This window comes from Neofelis nebulosa, chromosome 10, assembly GCF_028018385.1.
Source record: "Neofelis nebulosa isolate mNeoNeb1 chromosome 10, mNeoNeb1.pri, whole genome shotgun sequence".
Taxonomy (NCBI): Eukaryota; Metazoa; Chordata; class Mammalia; order Carnivora; family Felidae; genus Neofelis; species Neofelis nebulosa.
In genome coordinates, this window is record NC_080791.1 from 9387856 (window position 1) to 9410208 (window position 22353).

General features: G+C 45.6%; 1 protein-coding gene across 3 annotated transcripts in view; it reads right to left on the minus strand.

Moving 5' to 3' along the window:
- The window catches only part of POU2AF1 (POU class 2 homeobox associating factor 1), a 29189-nt gene extending 15406 nt beyond the window's left edge, over nt 1-13783 (minus strand). The window contains exon 1 of one of the 3 annotated variants that reach the window (XM_058686722.1): nt 13687-13783. In XM_058686722.1, the coding sequence (XP_058542705.1) occupies nt 13687-13756 (70 nt within the window). In that variant the 5' untranslated portion in view covers nt 13757-13783. Of the gene's footprint in view, nt 1-1516; nt 1724-6860; nt 7345-13686 lie in introns of those variants that run through there. The other 2 variants (XM_058686724.1, XM_058686723.1) reach the window with 2 other exon arrangements.
- Between the last annotated feature and the right edge of the window lie 8570 nt (nt 13784-22353).

Sequence of the window (22353 nt, forward strand, 5' to 3'; positions counted from 1 at the left end):
CACCACACGCGTGTGTGAACGGATAGCCTGACTCTTCCAAAGTCTAGATAGTTCAAAAAGGAGGCAGTGCCGAGGAGGCAGAAGCTTGGGTCCCAGCTCAGGCTTCCACACAGCTCTTCATTAGTGCTGCCTGGAAAACAGATGGGCTGCACGTTGGCAGGAGGGGGAGATTCTGGGTCACTCTCTCCGCTTTGAGCCCTCCCATTGCAGCTGAAATGTGTGCAAAGAGCCCGGTGCGGGAGGTAAGGAAGCAAAGACCTTATTTCTTTCAGTAAGTTAGATGAAACACACGCATCAGAATGAGGGTGTGAAGTATGAACATCAGTCTGCCAGCTGCCGTACTTGATTTTTGCCATCGGGTGTCCATTCCTTTATCTCACGCAGAAGGCCTGTGCCTTTACCAAGAGCACCCTTCTGAGCCCCGGGAGTGAGCCGAGCCCTGTGGCGGGGACACAGGACAGCTTTGTAAGACAATAGTCAGCATGAGTTACTAACCTAATCTTTAAGCTCAGATTTTTCTCATCCAGGAAATGGAGCTTGAAACAGAACCTGCCTCTTGGAGTTTCTACGAGGATTAAGTGAGATAATACATCCAAAGTGTGGCAAAGACTGGCCACTGCCACACCCAACATCAGCCTTATCCTTTCTGACTTAACAACCCTACACGATGGGGGGTGGGGGGGTTGTTTTTTTTCTTTTTTCTTCTTCTTCCGTGTCCAAAACACAGAGGTGGTGGCTGGAGCTAAAGTGGCACAACCACAAAGCAACTTTGACAAAAGTTTCATGCCAAGGACAACAGACCGGAAAGACGGAAGTAGCCAGAGGTGTCGTTGGGACCGTAGAGTCTGCATACAGTCCTGCACAGCCTGCTGTGGACTTGCTCAGTGTGACAGAGCGAATGCCGCTGTCTTATTCAAATCCACGTTGTTTCAGGTCTCCTCACTAGCAACCAAATGTAATCAGTCTGATGCGACAGAACATGTGACACAGTGCAAGGCACCAAGTAAGTACTCCGTGCCCCATAGCTGGTACGTACCCCTATGAACAGGATGGAACGTGTCCTGCCCACGGCACTGCAATGTCCAAAGGAATATTAGAAGCCGTCCCCTGTAACCTCCAGCTCAGTAGTCCTCACCTTGACTGCACATGAGAATTGCCTGGGAAGGTTTGAAAATCTAATGCCCAGGGCAATTTAATGAGAACCCTCGGGTTGGGACCTGGGCATTAGGATTTCTTAAATTCCCCAGAACATTCCAATGCATAGCCAAGGTTGAAAAGCACTGCTCTGTGCAGATGGGAGCATGCCTTCTACTAAATTAATGACTTGGGTTTGAAAACATGTATTTATTTGGTATAAGCATTCATGAAAGCTCAGAAATTACAGCTAGAAAAAGAAGATGAAGTCAAGTTCACTCTCCCTGCTCTTAGCCAGGAAAAGGCAAGTCTGGAACACTAGCTGGAACACTTGAGAAATAAGGTGCTTAGGTGGCTTGCCTGTAACCCCACACCTAATTACCTGTAGATTGGAAAGTAAACTCCACATCTCCTGTCTGCAAGAACAGTGCTTTGTCCATGGGGCGCCTGGGTGGTTCGGTCGGTTAAGTGTCCAACTTCAGCTCAGGTTATGATCTCGCCGCTCGTGAGTTTGAGCCCCACATAGGGCTCTGTGCTGACAGCTCACAGCCTGGAGCCTGTTTCAGATTCTGTGTCTCCCTCTCTCTCTCTGCCCCTCCCCCACTCGCGCTCTGTCTCTCTCTCTCTCTCTCTCTCTCTAAAATAAATGGAAAAAAAAAAAAAAAAGTTTAAAGAACAATGCTTTGGGCAGACCATCACACAACCGGGACAAGAAGATTCCAGAGAAAGCCTCTCTATCCCAGGCAAGCCCACTCTCCTCAAGCATTTGTTCTACAAAAATGATTAAACTAGAATGTTGCCAGGTACTTTATAAATGTGAAACTTACGTTAATAATCTTAATTAACCAACCTTGACTTGGTTGGCTCAAAGTCAGAAACTGGTGGACATCTTCATCAGTAGGCAAATAAACTTCTTTAGAAAGAAGTCAGAAGGAGGAAAGAACCTAATACCTTTATTTTGTAATGGGAAGGTTTAAAAGCAAAAATTTACAGAACTTCTAAGCTAATTAAATGTCCAGGTATTTAGCTAATAAGTGTAGTCAACCTTGGTTCTTTTTGTTCCTTACAACAGAACAGATTTACCGACTTAAACTGGAGGAGAGATTTCCAAACCTCTGACTTGGGAACTTTCTGGGTATAGAGAAAAACAAAGTTGGCATTTTTCTTTAGTGAATACAGGGAGAAGGAAGTGTCCACCTTGAAAGATTACTCTTTTTACCAGTTAATCTGTGTGCTTGGTAGATGTTTGTCACTTACTTTACTTCCTTCTGTGCATGTGACTTTGTGTCTGTCTTTTAGACCCTACTTGTCCTTATCAACAAGAACCACTGAATCAATAACATAAACTTGGTAAGAAGTAAAGGTGCTTACTAAGTGGGCAAAGGTTGTAACACACAATAGAAATGTTAGAGGTACTGCACAGACCTAAATTACTTCTTGTTACCAGTTTGACTGAGTTCCTGCAAGAGATAGACTTCCAAATAGTAGATGACTACTATAGGCGTTTCTCATGTTTTACTGAATTTTCACTTCCCTTTAAAAATTGGCTATTTTGGAGGGCCTGGGTGACTCAGTCAGTTGAGCATCCAACTTTGGCTCAGGTCATGATCTTAAGGCTTGTGGGTTCGAGTGCCATGTCGGACTCTGTGCTAACAGTCCAGCCTGGAGTCTGCTTCAGATTCTCTGTCTCCTTCTCTCTCTGCTCCTCCCCTGCTTGTGCTCTCTCTCAAAAATAAGTAAACATTAAAAAAAAAATTGGCTACAGGGGTGCCTGGGTGACTCAGTTGGTTAAGCATCGGACTTCGGTTCAGGTCATGATCTCACAGTTTGTGGGTTCGAGCCTCACATCGGACTCTGTGCTGACAGCTCAGAGCCTGAAGCCTGCTTCGGATTCTTGTCTCCTCTCTCCGCCCCTCCCCTGCTCATGCTCTGTTTCTCTCTGTCTCTCAAAAATAAATGTCAGGAAAAAAAATTTTTCTAATTGGCTATTTAGTGGAACCCTGGAGTAAAATCCAGAGTTCTAACGTGAATGACAATTTTGACACCCTAATGTATCTATTTGTGAACCTGTGCTCTGTTGAAGTTGTCAGAAAGCAAAGGCACATTCATGCCATAATAGTTTAATAACCATTTCCTGTTCGTAAAGTGCCTCCCTGGGCACCACAGCAAAGAAACACCAAGGCCATGTCTATGGGGTATCAAGGCAACTAGCCAGTTCAAAGAAAATCAGGCAGCCTGCCTTTCATTATCGTGTAAACCTTCCCTTACACAAAGAACAACAAGAAAAAGCAGTTATGTGACTCATTCATTTTGTAACAAATGGTGTTGAGTTTATTATACACGGTTCCATAGCTTTCAAGGAAGAAGTCAATCAAATCAAATTTCAGCATTATGCAAATCGCTTAATCAATTGACTGCAAATTTTACCTCCCACTGGCGCTGGCATTGTGTGACCCCAGGACGCAGAGAAACCTAAGGAAAAGAGTATCTAAAGTATGAACCAAATCATTTTAGTTCAGAGGTCAGCAAACTATTTTCTGTAAAGGACCAGATAGTAAATACTGTAGGCTTTGTAGGTCATATGGCACCTACTCAACTCTTTCGTTGTAACAAAAGCAGCCCAACAATATGTGAATAGACATGGCTATGCTCTGATAAAATTTTATTTGCAAAAACAGTTAGTGGGACCCATGTGGCACTAAGGCTGTGGTTTGCAGATCCCTGATTTAGACCCGCGAAAAATTGTTTGAAAGATGCTGTCACTCAAGAATATTTTGATGATGTCTTTTTAACTCTTCTAATCAAATTGTGGAAAAGGAGAGACAGGAAGGAATTTAGCATAACCCTGATCCTTCCAGATGGACACAAGGTAGATATCACAGGACAGCACATACTCTCTCTCACCACGCTCAGGAGGCTTGATAACACTACATACATTCCCTACTTTAGCTCTGACAGAAGCCTTGTAAGGCAGGCATTAAAATTTCCATTTTCCAGATTTTTAAGAATCTGAGAAGGTTGAATAATTAAGCTGCCGAGCCAACTTTCAAACCCAGACCTGCCTCACCCCATCGCTTCTGCTGTTTCTACTGCACTGTAGCCAGTTGGCCTTAACAAGGACCTCTCATTTGGGTGGATGTGAATTCATATCCACTCGGGACCTGTAGGACGAAGTGCAGAGCCCAGAAGGGAATCTGCAGGTGCCGTGACTTCTTTATCTAACCGGCCAGTCAAGCAAAGCTCAGATCCATGGATGAGGCTCGAAGATTTCCACTTCTGTGTGTCAGCATTTCCGAGCTGATCTGAACCAGAGTCTGCGTTCACATTTCGTTCACAAACAGGGATCATGGGCCAGGCAGGGAGGAGGCAACATTTACAAAGTGGATGTTTTCTTAACCCTTTCCAGAACCCCCTAGTACAGTCATTTCAGATCATGGCCCGAGGGTGTTTTCTGAAAAAAGAAAGTGCCTTTTCAGCACTCTTGGTGTCTGATTTCAAACTCTGCCCTTCCATCGGGTGATTCTAAGTGGGCTGACAATGCTGCCCTGTTTTTACTGGTTTCCCCACAGAGTCTAGTCACCTATGACCCCTCAGTGTCCTGGAGGAAGGTTTTACTTGAATCCAGGGTAAGGGGTCCGGTGCCCAGGGCCTTTCTTAATTTCCTTTAAGGTGCCAAAGGACAATTAAAGATAATTTGGATTGTATGCATCCGAACCTGTAACACCATTCACTCCGGTTATTCCACTGAGGAGTTTACAATACAGTCTCCCTAAGGATGCGGCTTTGCTGGACCTGACCGACCTCTGGGTATCAGCAAGAAATGTGCCTCCAGCATCCCCTTAAAAAGCAAAACAAACAAACAAACAAAACACTGCTTATATCACAGGAGGAATTAGAGAAGGAAAAAATGCAGTGTATAACCAAAAAGGGGGAATATGGCGGCTCATGAACACAGGAAAGCAACCCGTATCCCAGACACTGAAGGCAAACGACAGCGATCAACAATATGGTGGCATCTCAGCTCACCAAGGTAAGGGTAGCTCTGAGGAATAGGTAGTATTTTTACCCCATTTTACATATGAGAAACCTAAAACTTTAGAAGGAAAGAAAGAAAGAAAAAGAAAGAAAGAAAGAAAGAAAGAAAGAAAGAAAGAAAGAAAGAGAAAGAAAGAAAGAAAGAAAAGGAAAATGACTTACTCTGAATAGGTAGGAACCAAGGCAGAAGTCCCCCAAGGGCTCATATAAAATCCACCAATTCAGCTCTAAGCGTAAGGGCTCATGGACGCTCAGCGCTTCCAGTAAAGACAATAATGCCTGCCTCGGCTGCATAGCTGTCCCGTGGGGCTGGCTGCCGTTACCTCTGCAGGTCAGGGTCTTGCTTCACATAACTGTGCACACCACCCATAGCAGCATACCTCTAATTGCTATGGAAGGATTCCATAGCTCTCAAGCCCAAATGGAAGTTCATCTCTTTTCATTAAAAAAAAAAAAAAAATTGCATCTTGCTAGTATCAACGATGAGAGCTCGCAGTCTGAGAGATTTTGAAATCACTCCTCCAAATTATACATTAACAAGTTCAATTCCAAAGAATTTACACAAGTAACAAAGGAGAACAGTGAGTTGGCGATAAAGGACTCTAAGTTACGTTTTCATCGATGAAGGTGTATTTTCAGAACTTCAAGGCCTCCAGGAGAATATCTTTGTGTAAAATAAACAAAAGACTCCCCAATGTATCATCTTCTGTAAATCTAGATTCTCTTATATGAAGTTTGCTTGCAGTAGGGTGTACATGAATTTGTTAAAAGGCATTGTAAAGACCCAAGCACCTTGGAAAAGACAGAGTGATTTTTTTTTTTTTTTTTTTTTTTTTTTTTTTTGGTACTATTTCTCTCTTGAGGTAGCACAGAACTGAGCCCCGGTAAGGTTCAAGTCTCATGAGGCTGTTGAGTTGACTTTGTTATTTCAAGAAAGGAATGTTGTAGATAATCTCTGTATGATTTCCATTATTAATAACAGGAGTCTCTGTTTGATCCCACATAATGGAAAGTAAAGTTCACAGTTGTTCCATCCGACCCCAGGGATAAACATTAAGGTTAAAGATAAACCCTCTGCCCTCTTGCACTGGGACACACGGGCCTCACCACCAAGGCGCGGAGAAGAGTGATTTAGGCAGGACAGCGGAGCGAGTGGAGGCACGCCTGACCAAAGCCAAGTTTCCACATTGTCCCAGGGCACGCACGCAAACAAATCACGCCTTCGGCAGAAACCTAAGTCACTCAGACAGCAACAGGCCCGAGGAATTGAACCCCAGGCCACAGGGCAGCCGTGGATGAAAAACAAAGCCAATCATGTGAAGGACCCCACGGCCTTCCCCTCTCGGCCCCAAACCAATGTCACAGTTGGCTTTTCTGTTGTGTGAATCATGAACTGCCCTTTCCTCACCACAGTGATTCATGCCTCGCAGCGGAGACACGATGAGCTGTCCCACCTTGGAACACTAGTTCGTTCCCCTCCAGCCTGGAAAATCAGCATCACCTCTGCCAGGTCGCTTTCTCCACCAGGCTCCGTCGCCCACCTGGCCCCTGCGCCCCCCTGGCTGGGGACGGGCACCCCCGGTGCCTCCATCGCCACCACCCCCTCCCCCGTCCCCGGGTGGGCTCGCCGGTGAAGCCCCGGCCCCTGCCCGTGCTTGCACGGCTCTGACAGCCACGGTCAAACCACTTACGTTTCTGCCAGAGCATGGCCTGTGACAGGATGTTGCCTTTTCTCTTTGAAGCAGACAGTTTGGCTGCTTTCACGTGAGACCTGGGTGTGCTCTCCTCCAGTGTAGCCACCGCCTGCTCAGAGGCTGTTTCCTCGGCTTTTTAAAGGCCCGAGTCCCCGCTGCGCGGGGGCACAGCGTCGTCACATCCTCCCACCTCAGGTACCCGGGCGCTTTTTCTGTAGCAGGGCTGCCCGTCACCCCACTGTGCGCTCCCTCGGAGGCCCACCGGCCACAGACCCGCAGAGCCAGCCAGCTGGATCTGAACAACAACACAGCACAGAAGGCCGCGTCCTGATGACCAGGGTCATCAGAGTGTGGTGCGGTGCACGGTGAGCGTGAAAATGTCTGTGCGTGCGAGCTGAGCGAGCGTGTGTGTCAGTCCTGGACCTCTCCACACCCACGAGGAGCCCAAAAGACCCCTGGAAAACTCTGGGTTTTCTGCGGCGCCCCTTCAGGCTTCTACGCCACAGGCATGTTAGCAGGACTCAGTCCGCCATGGGCCCTGCTCAACGGGAAATGCAATTCCCAGGGGCCGCTGGTTCTCAACACGGGAGGAAACACCTGTAGTCTCTTCAAGCCTCACTAAACAACCTCTTCATTCTTTTAATACTGCTTTTCTGTTTATTCCATTTTGAAACACAACAGCCCCTCCCTTGCCCCCCGGCCATGACCAAAATGGCGAGGCCTAATCATGCTTAAATATGGGAGACGCTGGTTCCCGTGGTCCGCATGCCCATGGAGAAAAAGGCCAACTCGCTCAGGGAAGAGAGGAGAGGACACCCTTGCTGTTTAACCAGAGCTGGTAACTGAAAGGGAACGTGCAGGTACAATATGAGCGGGGCCTCTTTCCTAGTACCCACCCACCTGTTAGCATGAAGCTTCTCAAAGGAAAAGTCACGAGGCTCACCACCTGAGAGCGTACAAGTAGCAGGCCACGGACTCCCTCCCAGTTTGGAAGCCTCCCGCCTCTCTGTATCTGAATTCACATGCTCAGGTCCCCGTGACCCAGGTTTTGGGATTAAGACCCTCTGACAAAGGTCCCCCAGGGCAGGTCTGGGGCCTTGCCCCCTATGCTACCTCAGAGCCATCTGACACAACTTTGTCCACTGGAAACAGAGGCACATCCATCCGGCCCAGCTCAGTCATGGGAGAGGTGGGTTCCCGGGGAGGCTGTGCCACTCCCTGCGTCCTCTCCACCAAGTCACGTAACACTGAGTCTAAGTTTTCCTTGTTTATAAAATTACGAAGCAGTTCTCGGAATGTCCCCCAGGGTTCTTAGGAAAGATATGTGACCTCGCTTGTCCTGTCTCACATCGTTCTGCGTTTTGTCCCGTTTCTCCAAGTTCCACGAAGTTAAGAACTTTTTCTTACGTATCTTGGTCTCTCCTCACAGGCCTAGCATGATGAGTTTCATGAAGCAAATCGTAATAACAACTACTCACGAGGCTCCAAGCTCTATGGTAGCCCTAACGACATTATCTAGTGGAGTTTCCACAACTCTGGGGAAACTTCTATCTATATTTTTCAGAGAAACAAATGCTCAGGAAATTTAATTTGCCCAGAGTCACAGGGGGATTAGGCAATAGGCTGACCATCAGACTCAAGTTCATCTTACTGGAGCCAGAGCTTTAAATAATCACACTGACAGATATTCGTGAAGTTGAAATCAGTGAAAGCCAAATGTCAGCCATGTTTAAAACCTAGAACAGGTTGATGGAAGCTCTGAGATAATTCCTCTATCCTCTGGAAAGAAGGGAGAACACAAATCTAGAGGTGCTCTGGCAAGTCAAATCTTATACAATAGCAGATAAAAAAGGATGTCCGTCCATTAGCCCACTGTCATGCCCAGCTATAAGCCCAGTAGTCTCTGATAGCCTTGAAGCTCAGGAAGTAGATTCCAGCTCAGTGCTTCCAGAAAAGACTCTGGATATCAATGACCGCATACAAGGGAACCAAGACTTGATCAAAATGTCAAATATTTGCTGGGAAGACATTCTCTGCGGCTAAGAATCCAAAGTGAAACTTCATGGCGTCGTTCAAAAGAACAGAAGGAGGTGTCCATGTTTACGACACTTCAAGAAGTCGAGGAAAAGAAAAAATTCCCTTAATGCCTCTAGATGTCTCAAATTTGGGCATGCTCACATTTTTTTTTAAACTTTCCTATATTGAAATCAAAACTCCGAAAATAATTCAGTAAAGAACTCTGATCCATACTGCAAAAGAATTCTGGCTTTGCAAAACAGGATTTACCACAGATTTCATTCCTTCCTTCAAGTGAACAAGTATTTACTAAATTCTCACTATGTGCCATCATCTAGACTAGGCCTTGTTTTCCCCTTTCCATTTGGGCCTTCATCATCTTTTTCAGCCATGGCACTTTATCATCATGGGTCCATGAAAGTCCCTCTCTTACTTACTCATTCACTCACTCATTCTTTCATTCATTCATCCCCATCCACATCTGCCATGTCTATTCTTTTTCTCGTCCCCACTCACCTCCATCACATACCAGTCAAAGGCAGCTATTTTCATCTGGTTGATGTCAAGCCTTTTATTTGCGGATATTTGTGCCTGTTCTTACAAGATGTATACTGTTTGGCATGCATGCATTTTTAAAATTTTTTTTAATGTTTATTTATTTTTGACAGACAGAGACATGGCACGAGTGGGGGAGGGGCAGAGAGCGAGGGAGACACAGAATCCGAAGCAGGCTCCAGGCTGTGAGCTGTCAGCACAGAGCCCAACGCGGGGCTTGAACTCACCAGCTGTGAGATGGTGACCTGAGCTGAAGCCGTACGCTCAGCCGACTGAGCCACCCAGGAGCCCTGGGCATGCATGCATTTTTAATTTATGTAAGTGGTATTGTCTTATAGTGCTTACCCTGTCCCTTAGTTTGTAACTCAGCACTATGCTGTATCCAACCACATTGCTATGTAGACATTCCCTCCGTCTCTTGCAATGTCTTGAAAGGAGCCCATGGAATGCAAACACTGTGTTTTACTTAACCAGATTGCCTCCGAATTCTCCCTCCACAATCAAAGCATCAATGAATATTTTGATGCATCCTTTTACAGCTATATATCCTTTTATGGGTTATATGCCCAGAGGTAGAATTACTACCTCAGAGAATATGCATATATTTAAGTGGAACAGATACAGCCAGATTGCTCTCCAGGACTCCCACCACCAGTTCACAAGGCTTCATGTATTTCCATTTCACCGCCAAACTTGGTACCAGCCAGCTTTCCAAGTTTTGCCAACCTAATAGATGCAGTGATGGTTCATTACGCTTTTGTTTTACGTTACTAGCACTAATGCATTCGAGCATCTCTTCCTATGCCTCTTAACCTTCTGGATTTCCTCTTCTCTAAAATGACTTTTTCTTTTGCTAATGTCTCTAATAGGGTTGCTGTCATTTTCCTATTGATTAGGGTACTTTGTATACTCTATACATAAAATTCTAGATATGATCAGTTTTGCTCAATATAGATTTCTTCTCTTAACCTGGCATCTGTTAACGTCACTCATGGTTTTTTGAGTAGAAACACCTAATTTATATACATGGGCCTGTCTTTGAATTCTATTGTATTTCATTGGTCTCCTTGTCTGTTCTTGTACTAATACTTGAAAGTTTTCTCTAATATTTTTTTTTTTAATTTTTTTTTTTTTCAACTTTTTTTTTTTTTTTAATTTTTTTTTATTTTTGGGACAGAGAGAGACAGAGCATGAACGGGGGAGGGGCAGAGACAGAGGGAGACACAGAATCGGAAACAGGCTCCAGGCTCCGAGCCATCAGCCCAGAGCCTGACGCGGGGCTCGAACTCACAGACCGCGAGATCGTGACCTGGCTGAAGTCGGACGCTTAACCGACTGTGCCACCCAGGCGCCCCTCTAATATTTATTATAGTACATCTTAAAACTCTAGAACAAGCTTTTCAACCTCCTCCAAAAAAAATGCAACTGGAATTTTTATTGCCTTCTCGTTGAATTTTATAGATACCTTTAAGAAGGACTGATACCATTATAAGATTAATTTGGCCCTGCTAAGCATGGGATAGCTCCCCATCTACTGAGATCATATTCCATGTTCTTTATTACTAGAAATTAAAAAAATTGTCTCCATAGAAGTCTGATGTATTCTGAGCTAAGGTAATTCTTTTTTTTATTAAATTTTTTTTAATGTTTATTTATTTTTGAGACAGAGAGAGACAGAGCATGAGCAGGGAAAGAGCAGAGAGAGAGGGAGACACAGAATGTGAAGCAGGCTCCAGGCTCTGAGCTGTCAGCACAGAGCCCCACGCGGGGCTCGAACTCACGGACTGCGAGATCATGACCTGAGCCGAAGTCGGACGCTTAACCGACTGAGTCACCCAGACGCCGCATAAGGTAATTTTTATTTGCTTCATAGTTCCTGTTGACATTGTGAACAGCATCTTACTTTTTATTGTATTTTTGAGTTGGCTGTTGATGTTATTGAAAAATTCTAATAATACTTGTGAGTTTTTCTTACATCTTGCTAAACTCTCTTATTGGTTCTAATAGTTTGTCTGTTGATTACGATGGTCTCTCTAGGTAGATGATCATCTCTCCTGTTAACTGTAGCAGTTTTCTCTTTCCCCTTCCAATCTTTACATTTCTTATTCCCTTTTTTATAGTGTTAGAGAGTACCATGATAATAGCAATGGTGATAGTGGTAATTCATGTCTCATCCTTGTTTTGGATATGATGAAGACAAATCCCTAAAATTAATATATATTAATATATATATGATTTATATATATTAATATATATGATTTATATATATTAATAATTAATGTATACAATATAATATATCATATATTATATAAATAATAATTAATATATATTTATATTAATATATATATGAAAGATCTAATATTGAAAGAGTGATAGACAGTCAAACTGTAGGGGTAAAGAAAAACTAACACCTGGACACATTATTGTGAAGTTTAAAAACAACTCATACAAAGAGGAAATTCTAAAAACCTGTGGAGAAAAAGAGAATATTAACAGCTGAGGAACAAGAATCATATTAATACTATACTTCTTTTTTTTTTTTAATGTTTTTATTTATTTATTTTTGAGACAGAGAGAGACAGAGCATGAGCGGGGAAGGGGTAGAGAGAGAGGGAGACACAGAATCTGAAGCAGGCTCCAGGCTCTGAGCTGTCAGCACAGAGCCCGACGCGGGGCTCAAACTCACAGACTGTGAAATCGTGACCTGAGCTGAAGTCGGACGCTTAACTGACTGAGCCACCCAGGCGCCCCAATACTATACTTCTTAACAGCAAAACTAGATGCAAGCAAACAATGAACAAAACAGAAATTGTCAACATCGTATAGCCAGATATTTGGTGTTGGATAGACAGAAAATCCATATGACCTTCCAATGAACGAATCATCAATGCAGATATGGACAGACGAGAGCAACCCCTAAACTAGAAAGATTGTCTGTGGCCCAGAAAATCAGAGCAATTTGTAAAGTCATATCTAGAGAAAGATTTCTTTCTCTCTCTCTCTTTTTTTACTGTTTATTTATTTTTGAAAGAGAAAGAGAGAGAGAGAGAGAGAGAGAGACAGACAGAGTGCAAGTGGAGGAAGGGTAGAGAGACAGGGAGACACAGAATCCGAAGCAGACTCCAGGCTCTGAGCTCCAGGCACAGAGCCCAATGCGGGACTCAAACTCATGAACCGTGAGATCATGACATGAGAGATCATGACCTGAGCCAAAGTTGGATGCTTAACTGACTGAGTCACCCAGGCACCCCTAGAGAAAGATTTCTTAACCTGAGGGGTGGGGTGAGAGACAAAGGGAGGACCCAGTGATTTTAAAGAGGGGTCCTGTGTGTGTGTGTGCTTATATACATTTTCCTTGGGAGACAGTCTGTAGAGTTCATAAGAATTCCAAGGTTAAGAACCACTATTTATTTTGGAGAAATACTATGATATCAAATTTTTAAATACATGAAAGATACATTGCCTAAGTCCAGCTAAAACACTAATGAGCCCCAAGTGATATGGGAAATCCGTGGGCATAGTATCAAACTTCATTGCTACCTACAGGCAATCTCCCATATTTCCTTTACACACGGAGTCAGCCAAGCCCATTTCTCATTTCTCCTGCAAATAAATACCATTTCATTCTTCCATCGAATTTGCCTCCAGGCAAGACAGCAGAGCATAGTGAAGAGATTATTTAATGTAGAGTCAGAGAGCTTGGTGTGGAATCTAACTGTACTTTTAGCAGGGTGGCCTTGGGTAAGTTGTTTCAACTCTCCTAGCTCTAGTGTCCTCCTCTTCCAGATCAAGATAATAATAACAGTAATAGTAAGGATAACTGTTGTTATTGCAGCGATTGAATGCAATAGCCTAGGGTAGAGTATTCTACATCTACTAATTTTCATTGTTTCATTCTGATCAAGAGACTCCATAACTGAATTCCCTTTCATGTTTTTGTTCTCAAAACTCAGGGGCGCCTGGGTGGCGCAGTCGGTTAAGTGTCCGACTTCAGCCAGGTCACGATCTCGCGGTCCGTGAGTTCGAGCCCCGCGTCAGGCTCTGGGCTGATGGCTCGGAGCCTGGAGCCTGTTTCCGATTCTGTGTCTCCCTCTCTCTCTGCCCCTGCCCCGTTCATGCTTTGTCTCTCTCTGTCCCAAAAATAAATAAAAAACGTTGAAAAAAAAAATTTAAAAAAAAAAAAAAAAAAAAAAAAAAAACAACAAAAAAACTCATGCACACCAGGGCCCCTTCAAGCTTGAACAGTTTGTACCTTTCCAAGAGAAGAGCAAGTCCGCTACCTTTGCCAAAAAAGCAGTGGGATTCTGACCACGTCTTGTCATCCCCGGTTCCCAGCCATCATCTGCGCATCTGGCTGACAGCTGCATATGGCAGGCTCTTATTTGGGAGTAGCATTAATGGCTGGGATTTCCAGCTTTATTATGCCTTAAATAATTAGATGTTATGACTAGGTACAATTAAAAAAGGAAAGCACACTCATTCTGATTGCATAGACCCAGGGCAGAGTGGCCTGGATGGGTGCCAGTATTCAGAAGCTATTGTACGTAGCAGCCTGGCCTTTGGAACAAGCTGGAGGATGCCCCCCTCTTTTTATGGCTATCCTGAATGCCCCTTGATGCTAAACAGATGGTTCCTAGAATTTAAAGGTGACTTTAATTATTATCTACGACTCAAGACTGCCATAAATAATCCTGGAAGATAGTCAATAAAACTTAGTGGTTATTACCTTTGATTCACCTGTTACCCTGGAGCTTTAAAAAACCAGCCTTTGCACAAGAAAAAGTCTCCAGGCTATTCTACCCACATGTGGTCCTTTCAAGGCAAAGGGACTTTTTTTTTTCGTGCTCTACCATTTCTTGGCATCTCACACTGAATAATAAGTTTAATTTGATAGTTTAACCTCCATGTCACTAACATTACCTCCCCCACAGTCTACACAGTTGATGGCCACCTTTGAGAAACAGCTTCCCTCATACTTCTACAAATGCTTTTTTTTTTTTTTAAGGTTTATTTATTTAGTTTGAGAGAGAGAAGAGAGAGAAAATCCCAAGCAGGCTCCGTGCTGTCAGTGAGATTCCATCTCACAAACCACGAGATCACAGCCTGAGCCCAAACCGAGTCAGGCAATTAACTGGCTGAGCCACCTAGGCTCCCCTCTACAAGTGTTTTTTGAGCACTAACTCTGTGCTGGAAATTATGCTAGACATTAGGGATTTCGCATGAGGAAGACTCAGGCCCTGTGCTCAAGTACTTATCACAGATATGAAACACCTGATTTTTTTTTAAATGAAAAGTCCTACAAGAATTCCTAAAGAATGGTTCACATCCTAATTATGCAGGATAATTGTTATAAAGAAACGTTCTTGAGTCCCACCCTTAGAGAACCTGGTTCAGTAGGTCTGGGAGCTGCCTATGACTCTATTGGCTGTTTTTTATCTTAAAAAAAAAAATCAGATGGGGCACCTAGGTGGCTCAGTCGGTTAAGCGTCCGACTTCAGCTCAGGTCACGATCTCGAGGTCCGTGAGTTCGAGCCCCGCGTCGGGCTCTGGGCTGATGGCTCAGAGCCTGGAGCCTGCTTCCGATTCTGTGTCTCCCTCTCTCTCTGCCCCTGCCCGTTCATGCTCTGTCTCTCTCTGTCTCAAAAATAAATTTAAAAAAAAAAAGTTAAAAAAAAATCAGATGACATTACTTTGGGGTTTAAGAAACACTAACTTAGGCAATCAAAAACTAGTCCTTCCTGAGGCTCAGGACCATCCTTTGCCCTCACTCCCCTGTCCAGGCAGAGCCCCATATGACTGACCTGATTCCAGGGAGTATTGTAATTGGCTGGACTTCGCAAATGTGCAAGGGGTCCTGCCTGGGATGGTTGTTGCCTCTGACTGGTGACCTCCTTGGCCATCTGCAGCTCAAGGCACTCCAAGAGTATCTCTTATGGGTCACCTTCTCCCCTCACCCTCCTGGGCCAAATTTCAAGCAAACATCTCCCACTTGAGTGTGGTGACAGAGAGCAGCCTTATCAACTTCTAGATCTCTACCATTAAGTGTGCTCTTAGCTGTAGGCTTTATTAAAGATTCCATTTACCAAATTATGGAAGTTCCCTTCTATTCTGGTAGAGTGAGAGCGTACATGATCATAGGGTATTGTGTTCTGTCCTATTCTTTTCCTGTCCCTACTGAGATAGTCACACTGTTTCTCTTAATCGGTTAGTATGAATCACATTCATCATTAAAATTAAAACCAAAAAACTAGTTCTGTCTTCTTTCTCAAGATCTCTTTTCCTTTTTATCCTCTTTCAAACTCTTATTCATTGGAATGCCCCTAGAAAGCCCTGATTAAGAAGAAAAACAAAAGTCTCCACCTGAAGTGTAGCATGGAAGATCCTTTGTCTAGGGAAGCAAATAAGCATCATTTCCCACGCACGGAGGGGAGCTTGGCCCCACCAAGGAGTAGTGGTCAGGTGACTCTGTGACCTGGCACCCACTTGGCATGCCCATGACTCAGACCACTCAGTCTCACTGCTTTTCTGTTCAGTGTTGAAAGGTCCCCCAAGTGACCAGAGCCCCCCCAAACAATGGACATCAGGGATGCTCTTGGCCTCTGTTCCCCTAAGCTGAAGGTTCAGAAGAGTAAGGGGAGGGGAGTTTGTCCAGTGATGTTTGCCAGTCATCCTTCCTTCCAAAATGCAACAAAGGATCTCCTCCAAGATCCTCTTCCTGCAACACCAAGCCCTCTGGTGACTCAGGATTTTTACCAGGTGTACAGTTCATGATTTGTGCCCAAACACTGTGGAAATCGGAACTACGGTAAAGCTAAGGCCTATTTCCTTGTGAATCGAAGGTCTGGTTTACTACAAAAGGGAAAAGGCTGCAGACAAGCCCTGACAAGTCTATTTGCATGCATGCCGTGCTCCCGGGCAGCTGTTGGTCACACGGGGAACTGTCAGGCGGGCGGCTGTAGTTTGGCGGGAGAGCAACTCGAATGAATGAATGAAGAGATGGAGAAGTCGAAAAGGAGACAGAAATAGAAATGCAAGTGGAGAAAGAAGAAAAAGAGGAAAAGGATGAGAAAGAGAGAGAGGGGTGACTCAGAATTGTAGACATCCTAAACGTCCAAGGGGAAAAAAGATCCGCCTCCAAAGACAGAGCTGTTAATTCAATCAGGCAGTAAGTGTGTGGCATACGTGTGGCCCAGTACCACCGGGGAGAGACTAGTGAACCAAGTAAACTAAGCGTGTGCTCAGTGAACCCAGAGGCAAAGTCAGATACTGACAGTCAGTACCTACACGTCATTGACCCTGGCCTGGGCAAGCACTTAGCCTCCAAAGTATATGATGCCCAGCATATAATAAGAATCTATAAATGGTGGCCATCATTATTCTTTTTAATATGAAATATTTTAAATAATATGGAAGCATTTGACTTGAGCCCAATATCTGTGGGAGCAAATATGCAAAGTGAAAACACAAACACAAACAGGGTTAGAAATGTAATAGGCACACAATAAATAGAAATTGATTGGCATGAGTATATTTAAAAAAATCTTTCTTAGTTAATGTGTTCCACAAATGGGCACAGTCACACCATGAAAAAATAAAATAAAAGTGAGGGGAGGGGCCAGAGATCAAACAGCTCCAGGAGCTCTCTGTGTACCTTCCAGTTTGCAAAGCCAATGACAGCCGAGATTTATGGACATTTACTATATGCCAGGAACTCTTCTCAATACTCTGCACATATTATTTCATTTAATCCTCATAACAATGCTTTGAAGTATTAGCCTCATTTTACAGGTGAGAAAACAGACAGAATGAGGTTAAGAAACTTGACTAAAACACACAGCTCATAAGGAGAGCCAGGGATCCCACCTGGACACTTGGATTCCACAGCTCTTTTTTTTTTTTTTTTTTTTTAACTGAGGTAGACTTGACCTATTCATTTCCCATGTACAACACAATGACACAAGTATATACTGCAAAAAAGTCTTGTTAACATCCATCACCACGTATAGTTACACGTTTCTTCTTGGGATGAGATTAGCTCTATCACCATGTAACACTACCTCACCACGAGAGAGTTAGTTTCCAAACAATCAATCATTCACCTCTCCATTCATTCAGCAAAGAGTCGTTGACAGTCATTCTACTATTATCAAGGCTGTATTTGGCACTGAGGATATATTAGTGAACAAGGAAAGGAAAGTCCCCGACTTCACAGAACTTATATTCTAATGGGGGGGGGGGGTGGAGGGAGGTGGGGGAGGTGGAAGAGGGACAGCCAGCACCAAAGTCCTCACACCAGAACAAGGAAAACAGTGGGTCAGAAAGCATCTCCCAAATAAATATCTTGTGTTTCCATAGAAATATGCACATGCAGAAAAGGATTTCTAAGAACCCAGCTAAGGATACAGATAAAAACCATCAGTGATGTTAAACCCAGATATTCTACACTCAGCACATTCAACAAACATAAACTGAGCACGAACCACTCCCTCACCGTGGCAAGGTAGACACTGAGTTCAAGGAGGTCCAAGCTCAGTCATATAGCAGGAGGTGGGGCGAAGGCTCTGGTGGGCTTTCCACTCTTTCACAGATGCCTACAAGGATTTTACCAGGGTATGGATGCCACGCCCAGAAACCGAAAGTCCAGTAAGACCCAAATAGCCTTGTTGCGTTCCCTCTTGTTCAGCCTCAGCTGCTACTCGGACCACTTCTATATCTGCAACAAGGTGAGCATTTCGCACCAGGGAGGTGGCCTTCACAGGCAAGAGCACAAACCTTACAGCAAGTTACAGACAGATTGCTAAGTCCCAGATCCATCTCAGCTTGAGTGTAGATTGCCAGACGCATTGACGACACCAAGCTGTGGAATGCAGAAGCCTTGGCAAATCGCCTCTTCTGGTCCAAGAAGAGCCAGTTCCTTAAGGAAGCATCTCGGGTTCCTTTTGTATCCAGAAAATTTGACACAACGCCAGTTGTAGAGTATATGCTCAGTAAAGTCTCCTGGATGGGTTGATTGCCAGCCATTTATTCTTTTTCAAACAACAGTGGCCGCGCCTGAAGTTGGAGAGCAAGCTCCGTAGCCCATCAAATTCAACTGCGGTCACTTTACTCAGGATGCTGACTGAGGGGTACAGTGGCTCACAATAGACTCAGGCTCATGCTGTTAAAAGTTTTGCATCTTGAGTCTTGAATAGCCAACACATCTTGGGCAAGTTATCTTCTCTGGGTGCGAGTATTTTAAATTTTGGGGGGAGGATTAGATTAGTTAGTATGTGAAAAACACTGCAAGTGTCTGGCAGATAGTAAGCCTCTAAAAGCGATAGCTATGACTCTTACAATGCTGTGGCGGGGCTCCCGCCCGAGGCCCCAAGACGAGTCGTGTGGTCTTGCCTAGACCACAGAGGGGCATGAGGACATGTAACAGAGTGTGTTGGATTACATGATACAGTCACCTAGATTCACAAACGTGCATATCAATGAGTACAAAGATTGCTGGAAGAACAGGGAGATCACTGTGGGCTGATCCTATGTAGATCACTTCAAGGCCTCCTCCAAGTCCACTTGGATGATCACGGAGCTCCCTGCTATTTCTCTGGGTCGAGGAACCAGGTTGCTAAATCAGTTTGTAAATGATGGTGAGTCACAGCATGTAATCTAGGTAGCCCTCTGCTCTCACCTGTCAGAGGATGTGATGACAGCTTGGACTGATTAGATCGGCCAGAGCAAATGGCAAGACGTCAAACATTTGAGCACCTGCCCCTGTCCAGCCCTCTGAATACCCTCAGGCAGCACTGGCAGGTGACTCTGGCTCTCAGTCCCCGTGAATGCCTGAGAAGCGCATGCTGAAACCAGGCAGTAACTGAGTGTGGATGCTGGCCACCCAGAGAACTGTATATTTGGAGATTTACTCTAGTTCTAAGTTTCAGTTGCACCCCCTGACCCCTAAGAGAATTTTCCCATTAGCCAAAGATGGAAGGACCACTGGGCAGAGGTTACAGAAGGAAGTCATGGGGGATAGCTCCCAAATACTAAAGAAAGAACAGAGTGTCTAAAGTGTAGCATGGGAAGGAAACACTCTGGGAAGGAAGGGTGAGTGAGCAAGTGTCATGGCCCCTACCCCAAGACCCACCATACACTGCAACCGTGTCCTCCCTGGGAGCTCTCCCACCTCTCAAAAAGTTCCCTCCAAGCTTAAACTGAACACGCCCCCTTAGTAACCCTCAGCACAGAAGATCGGCCGATATTGTCCAGAGGACTCCACGGCAAAAAGCAGTTAAGAATTTGATCTCTGGAATTAGATAGATCCAGGGTGCAAATTCTGGTTCTACCACTTAAAACTGTAATCTTAAACAGGTCAGTGAACACTCTATCCCTCAATTTCCTTGTCTGTAAAATACAGGTAATACTTCCTTCCCAGGCTATTGAGGATCAAATTGAACACTGCATGAAAAGCCACACCACAATGCCAGTAACCGTGGATGCCCCGTGAAGTTTGGCCATTGCATTACTAACCACTGGGCGAGAGAGCCCACAGTGGGAATGAGCCCCAAGGACGCCAGGCTTGGTGAAGAAGCCAAGCCGACCAAGTGCCACAACCAGCTTAGTCCAGTGGCTCATGGTCCTGCCTTTTCCACATGTCATGTTCAAGTTAATGCCACCGTGGGGCTCATCGACGCTGCCCCCTCACTGCTACTGTTTATTTCCATGTGAGCCCGCCCTGACTCCCTCTCCAGATGTTTGTGCACAGCCCGTGCCTGGTCTGAGCAGACCTCCTCGCCAGGTGACTGACACCAGGCACGGTGTCTCTCCTTGTGATACAATTACTCCCACCCACCATGATATAGTTATACCCGTGTCGGCCCAACAGTCTTAACACAGCGGGATAGTAACACACTAGCACGCTCATAGAATCACTCATTTCACAGATGCTGATGAGAGCCTACGAGGTGTCCTGTCCCCATCAGACCCTTCCCTCTTAGAAGCGATTGCATTAGATCTTAAGTTCCCTGGCTCAGGGAACATCTCCCAGATGGTGAGCCATGAGGCGGCTACGGGGAAAAGGCTGAGCAACCTGGACACAACAGGGAATCCTTTTACAGAGCAGGGGCGGGGAGGGGGACCGTCCTCAAACGCAAGCAGGAAGTGAGAAACGTGGCTGGCCAGGGGGGCTGGCCAGCAACCGCTCCTGCCTTCTTCAAGGTGCCCGGGGCTCCACTGCAGGTGGCATCAGATGTGCCAGGGGAGCCTGGCTCAGTGTGCCTGGTGGCTTCCTGCCTGGACAAACACGCCTCCGCAGCGCCGGTGGACTGTCCCCTCTGCTGAGCCCCTCGGGCGGCGCTCACACTAGCCCATTGTTCCTCCCGCTGGCAGCTCTCTGGCTCTTGCTCCCCGGCCCTGCCTCCAGCGACCCCAGCAGAGCCTTGGCTGGTCTGCACACGCCGAGCAGATCCTCGGGGCTCAGGGCTTCCACCCTGGTGCGCCCCCACGGAGGCGGGGGGCTCAACAAGTGCCTTCCCTGTATTGAGGACATTCCTCCAAACAGGGACCGAAACAGAATGTTGTGGGAAGGCCATCGGACCGACAAAGGTTTTCAACTGATTTCTGTCATCAGAATTCTTTTCTTTTTCATCTCAATTATTAAACAGATCCCCCAAAGTCTAAAACAGAAAGAAGAGGACTAACTCCTGTGAAAACAGAGTGAGGTCGTCGGCTCTTTGGAGTCTCCCACCCCTTTGGCTGCCCTGGCCCTCAGTCAAGCAGTCCACAAGCCATTTCCGGAGAACACACACGGTTGGAAATGTTCTGCCCGTGACGTTCCCCCTTGAACTCACTTGCAGACCGATGTCTTCCGGCCAGACTCTGAGACACGTTCCCTGCACCACGCTGACCCTCTGCACGGACCCTCCCCCTGGCCCACAGGCCGGTACAGCTATCTCCCGGAGGCAGACCTGTCTGCTCTCAGCCTGGCCACAACCTGCCTCTGCTGCCACAGGGTCTGGTTTCGGCCCCTCTGCTCTTCGGCCTCCTCCCTACTTCCTGCCCAGGGTGGTGGCAGGTGGCCATCGAGTGGCAACTCGCGCCTAGGACTTGAGGGCAACGCAGAGCCAAATCGACCCTTTGGTACAATTGAACTCTGCACAAGAGCAGATTGTGTCAGGATTAAGAAGCAAAGGGTTGGGGTTTCTGGTGGCTGTGACTTTAGAAACGGCCCCTTCTGTTACAGGTAACTTCTAAACTGCCTTGGCGCTAGGTAAGATCCAGAAAAGTAGAGCGTGCTGATTTCTGGGGTGGCAGGTAGAGTCATGGAGGGCCCCTCACCCGCCCTCCCCAGGCCTATCCCCAGTCAACCCCACACGCCTTTCCAAGTGTGCCTCAGTTCGAGCAGGGATGGCAGAGAAGTGACCGCTACTCAAGATGGGAACATTTACTACTGCCTTATTCTTTGCCCAAAGCTACTGCACTTTCCTGTTATGTCTCAGGTCCCGTCGACTATCCCTGAAAATCAAGACAAATTGAAACCACAAGTGTGGATCCAATCACAACGCCCACTTCCGCCACCTGCACTGTCTTCCCTCAGCTGGTCTCTCTACCCACCCCCAGGAGCCTTCAAAGCCATGTGCAAAGACCAAGACCTACATCTTCCACAAAACTGCTTCTACTACTGCTCCTCTTAGAGCGTCTGTGATTCCATCCTCCCTTTTTGATCATTGATAACACACAGATGGAGTCTTCGATGAAAATTGAAATGTATGTTTTTATTTCCGTAATTCAAACATCAGTTTCTTGTGGTCAAGGACCAAGGCTTCCTGGAATCCCCCATGATATCCGGCACGGTGTTTTACATTGTGATTTGCAAGAGGCTAGTGTCCACTTAGTATTAGCTGTCTTACACCGCTAACTAGAAACTCCACGTGTCGAATGC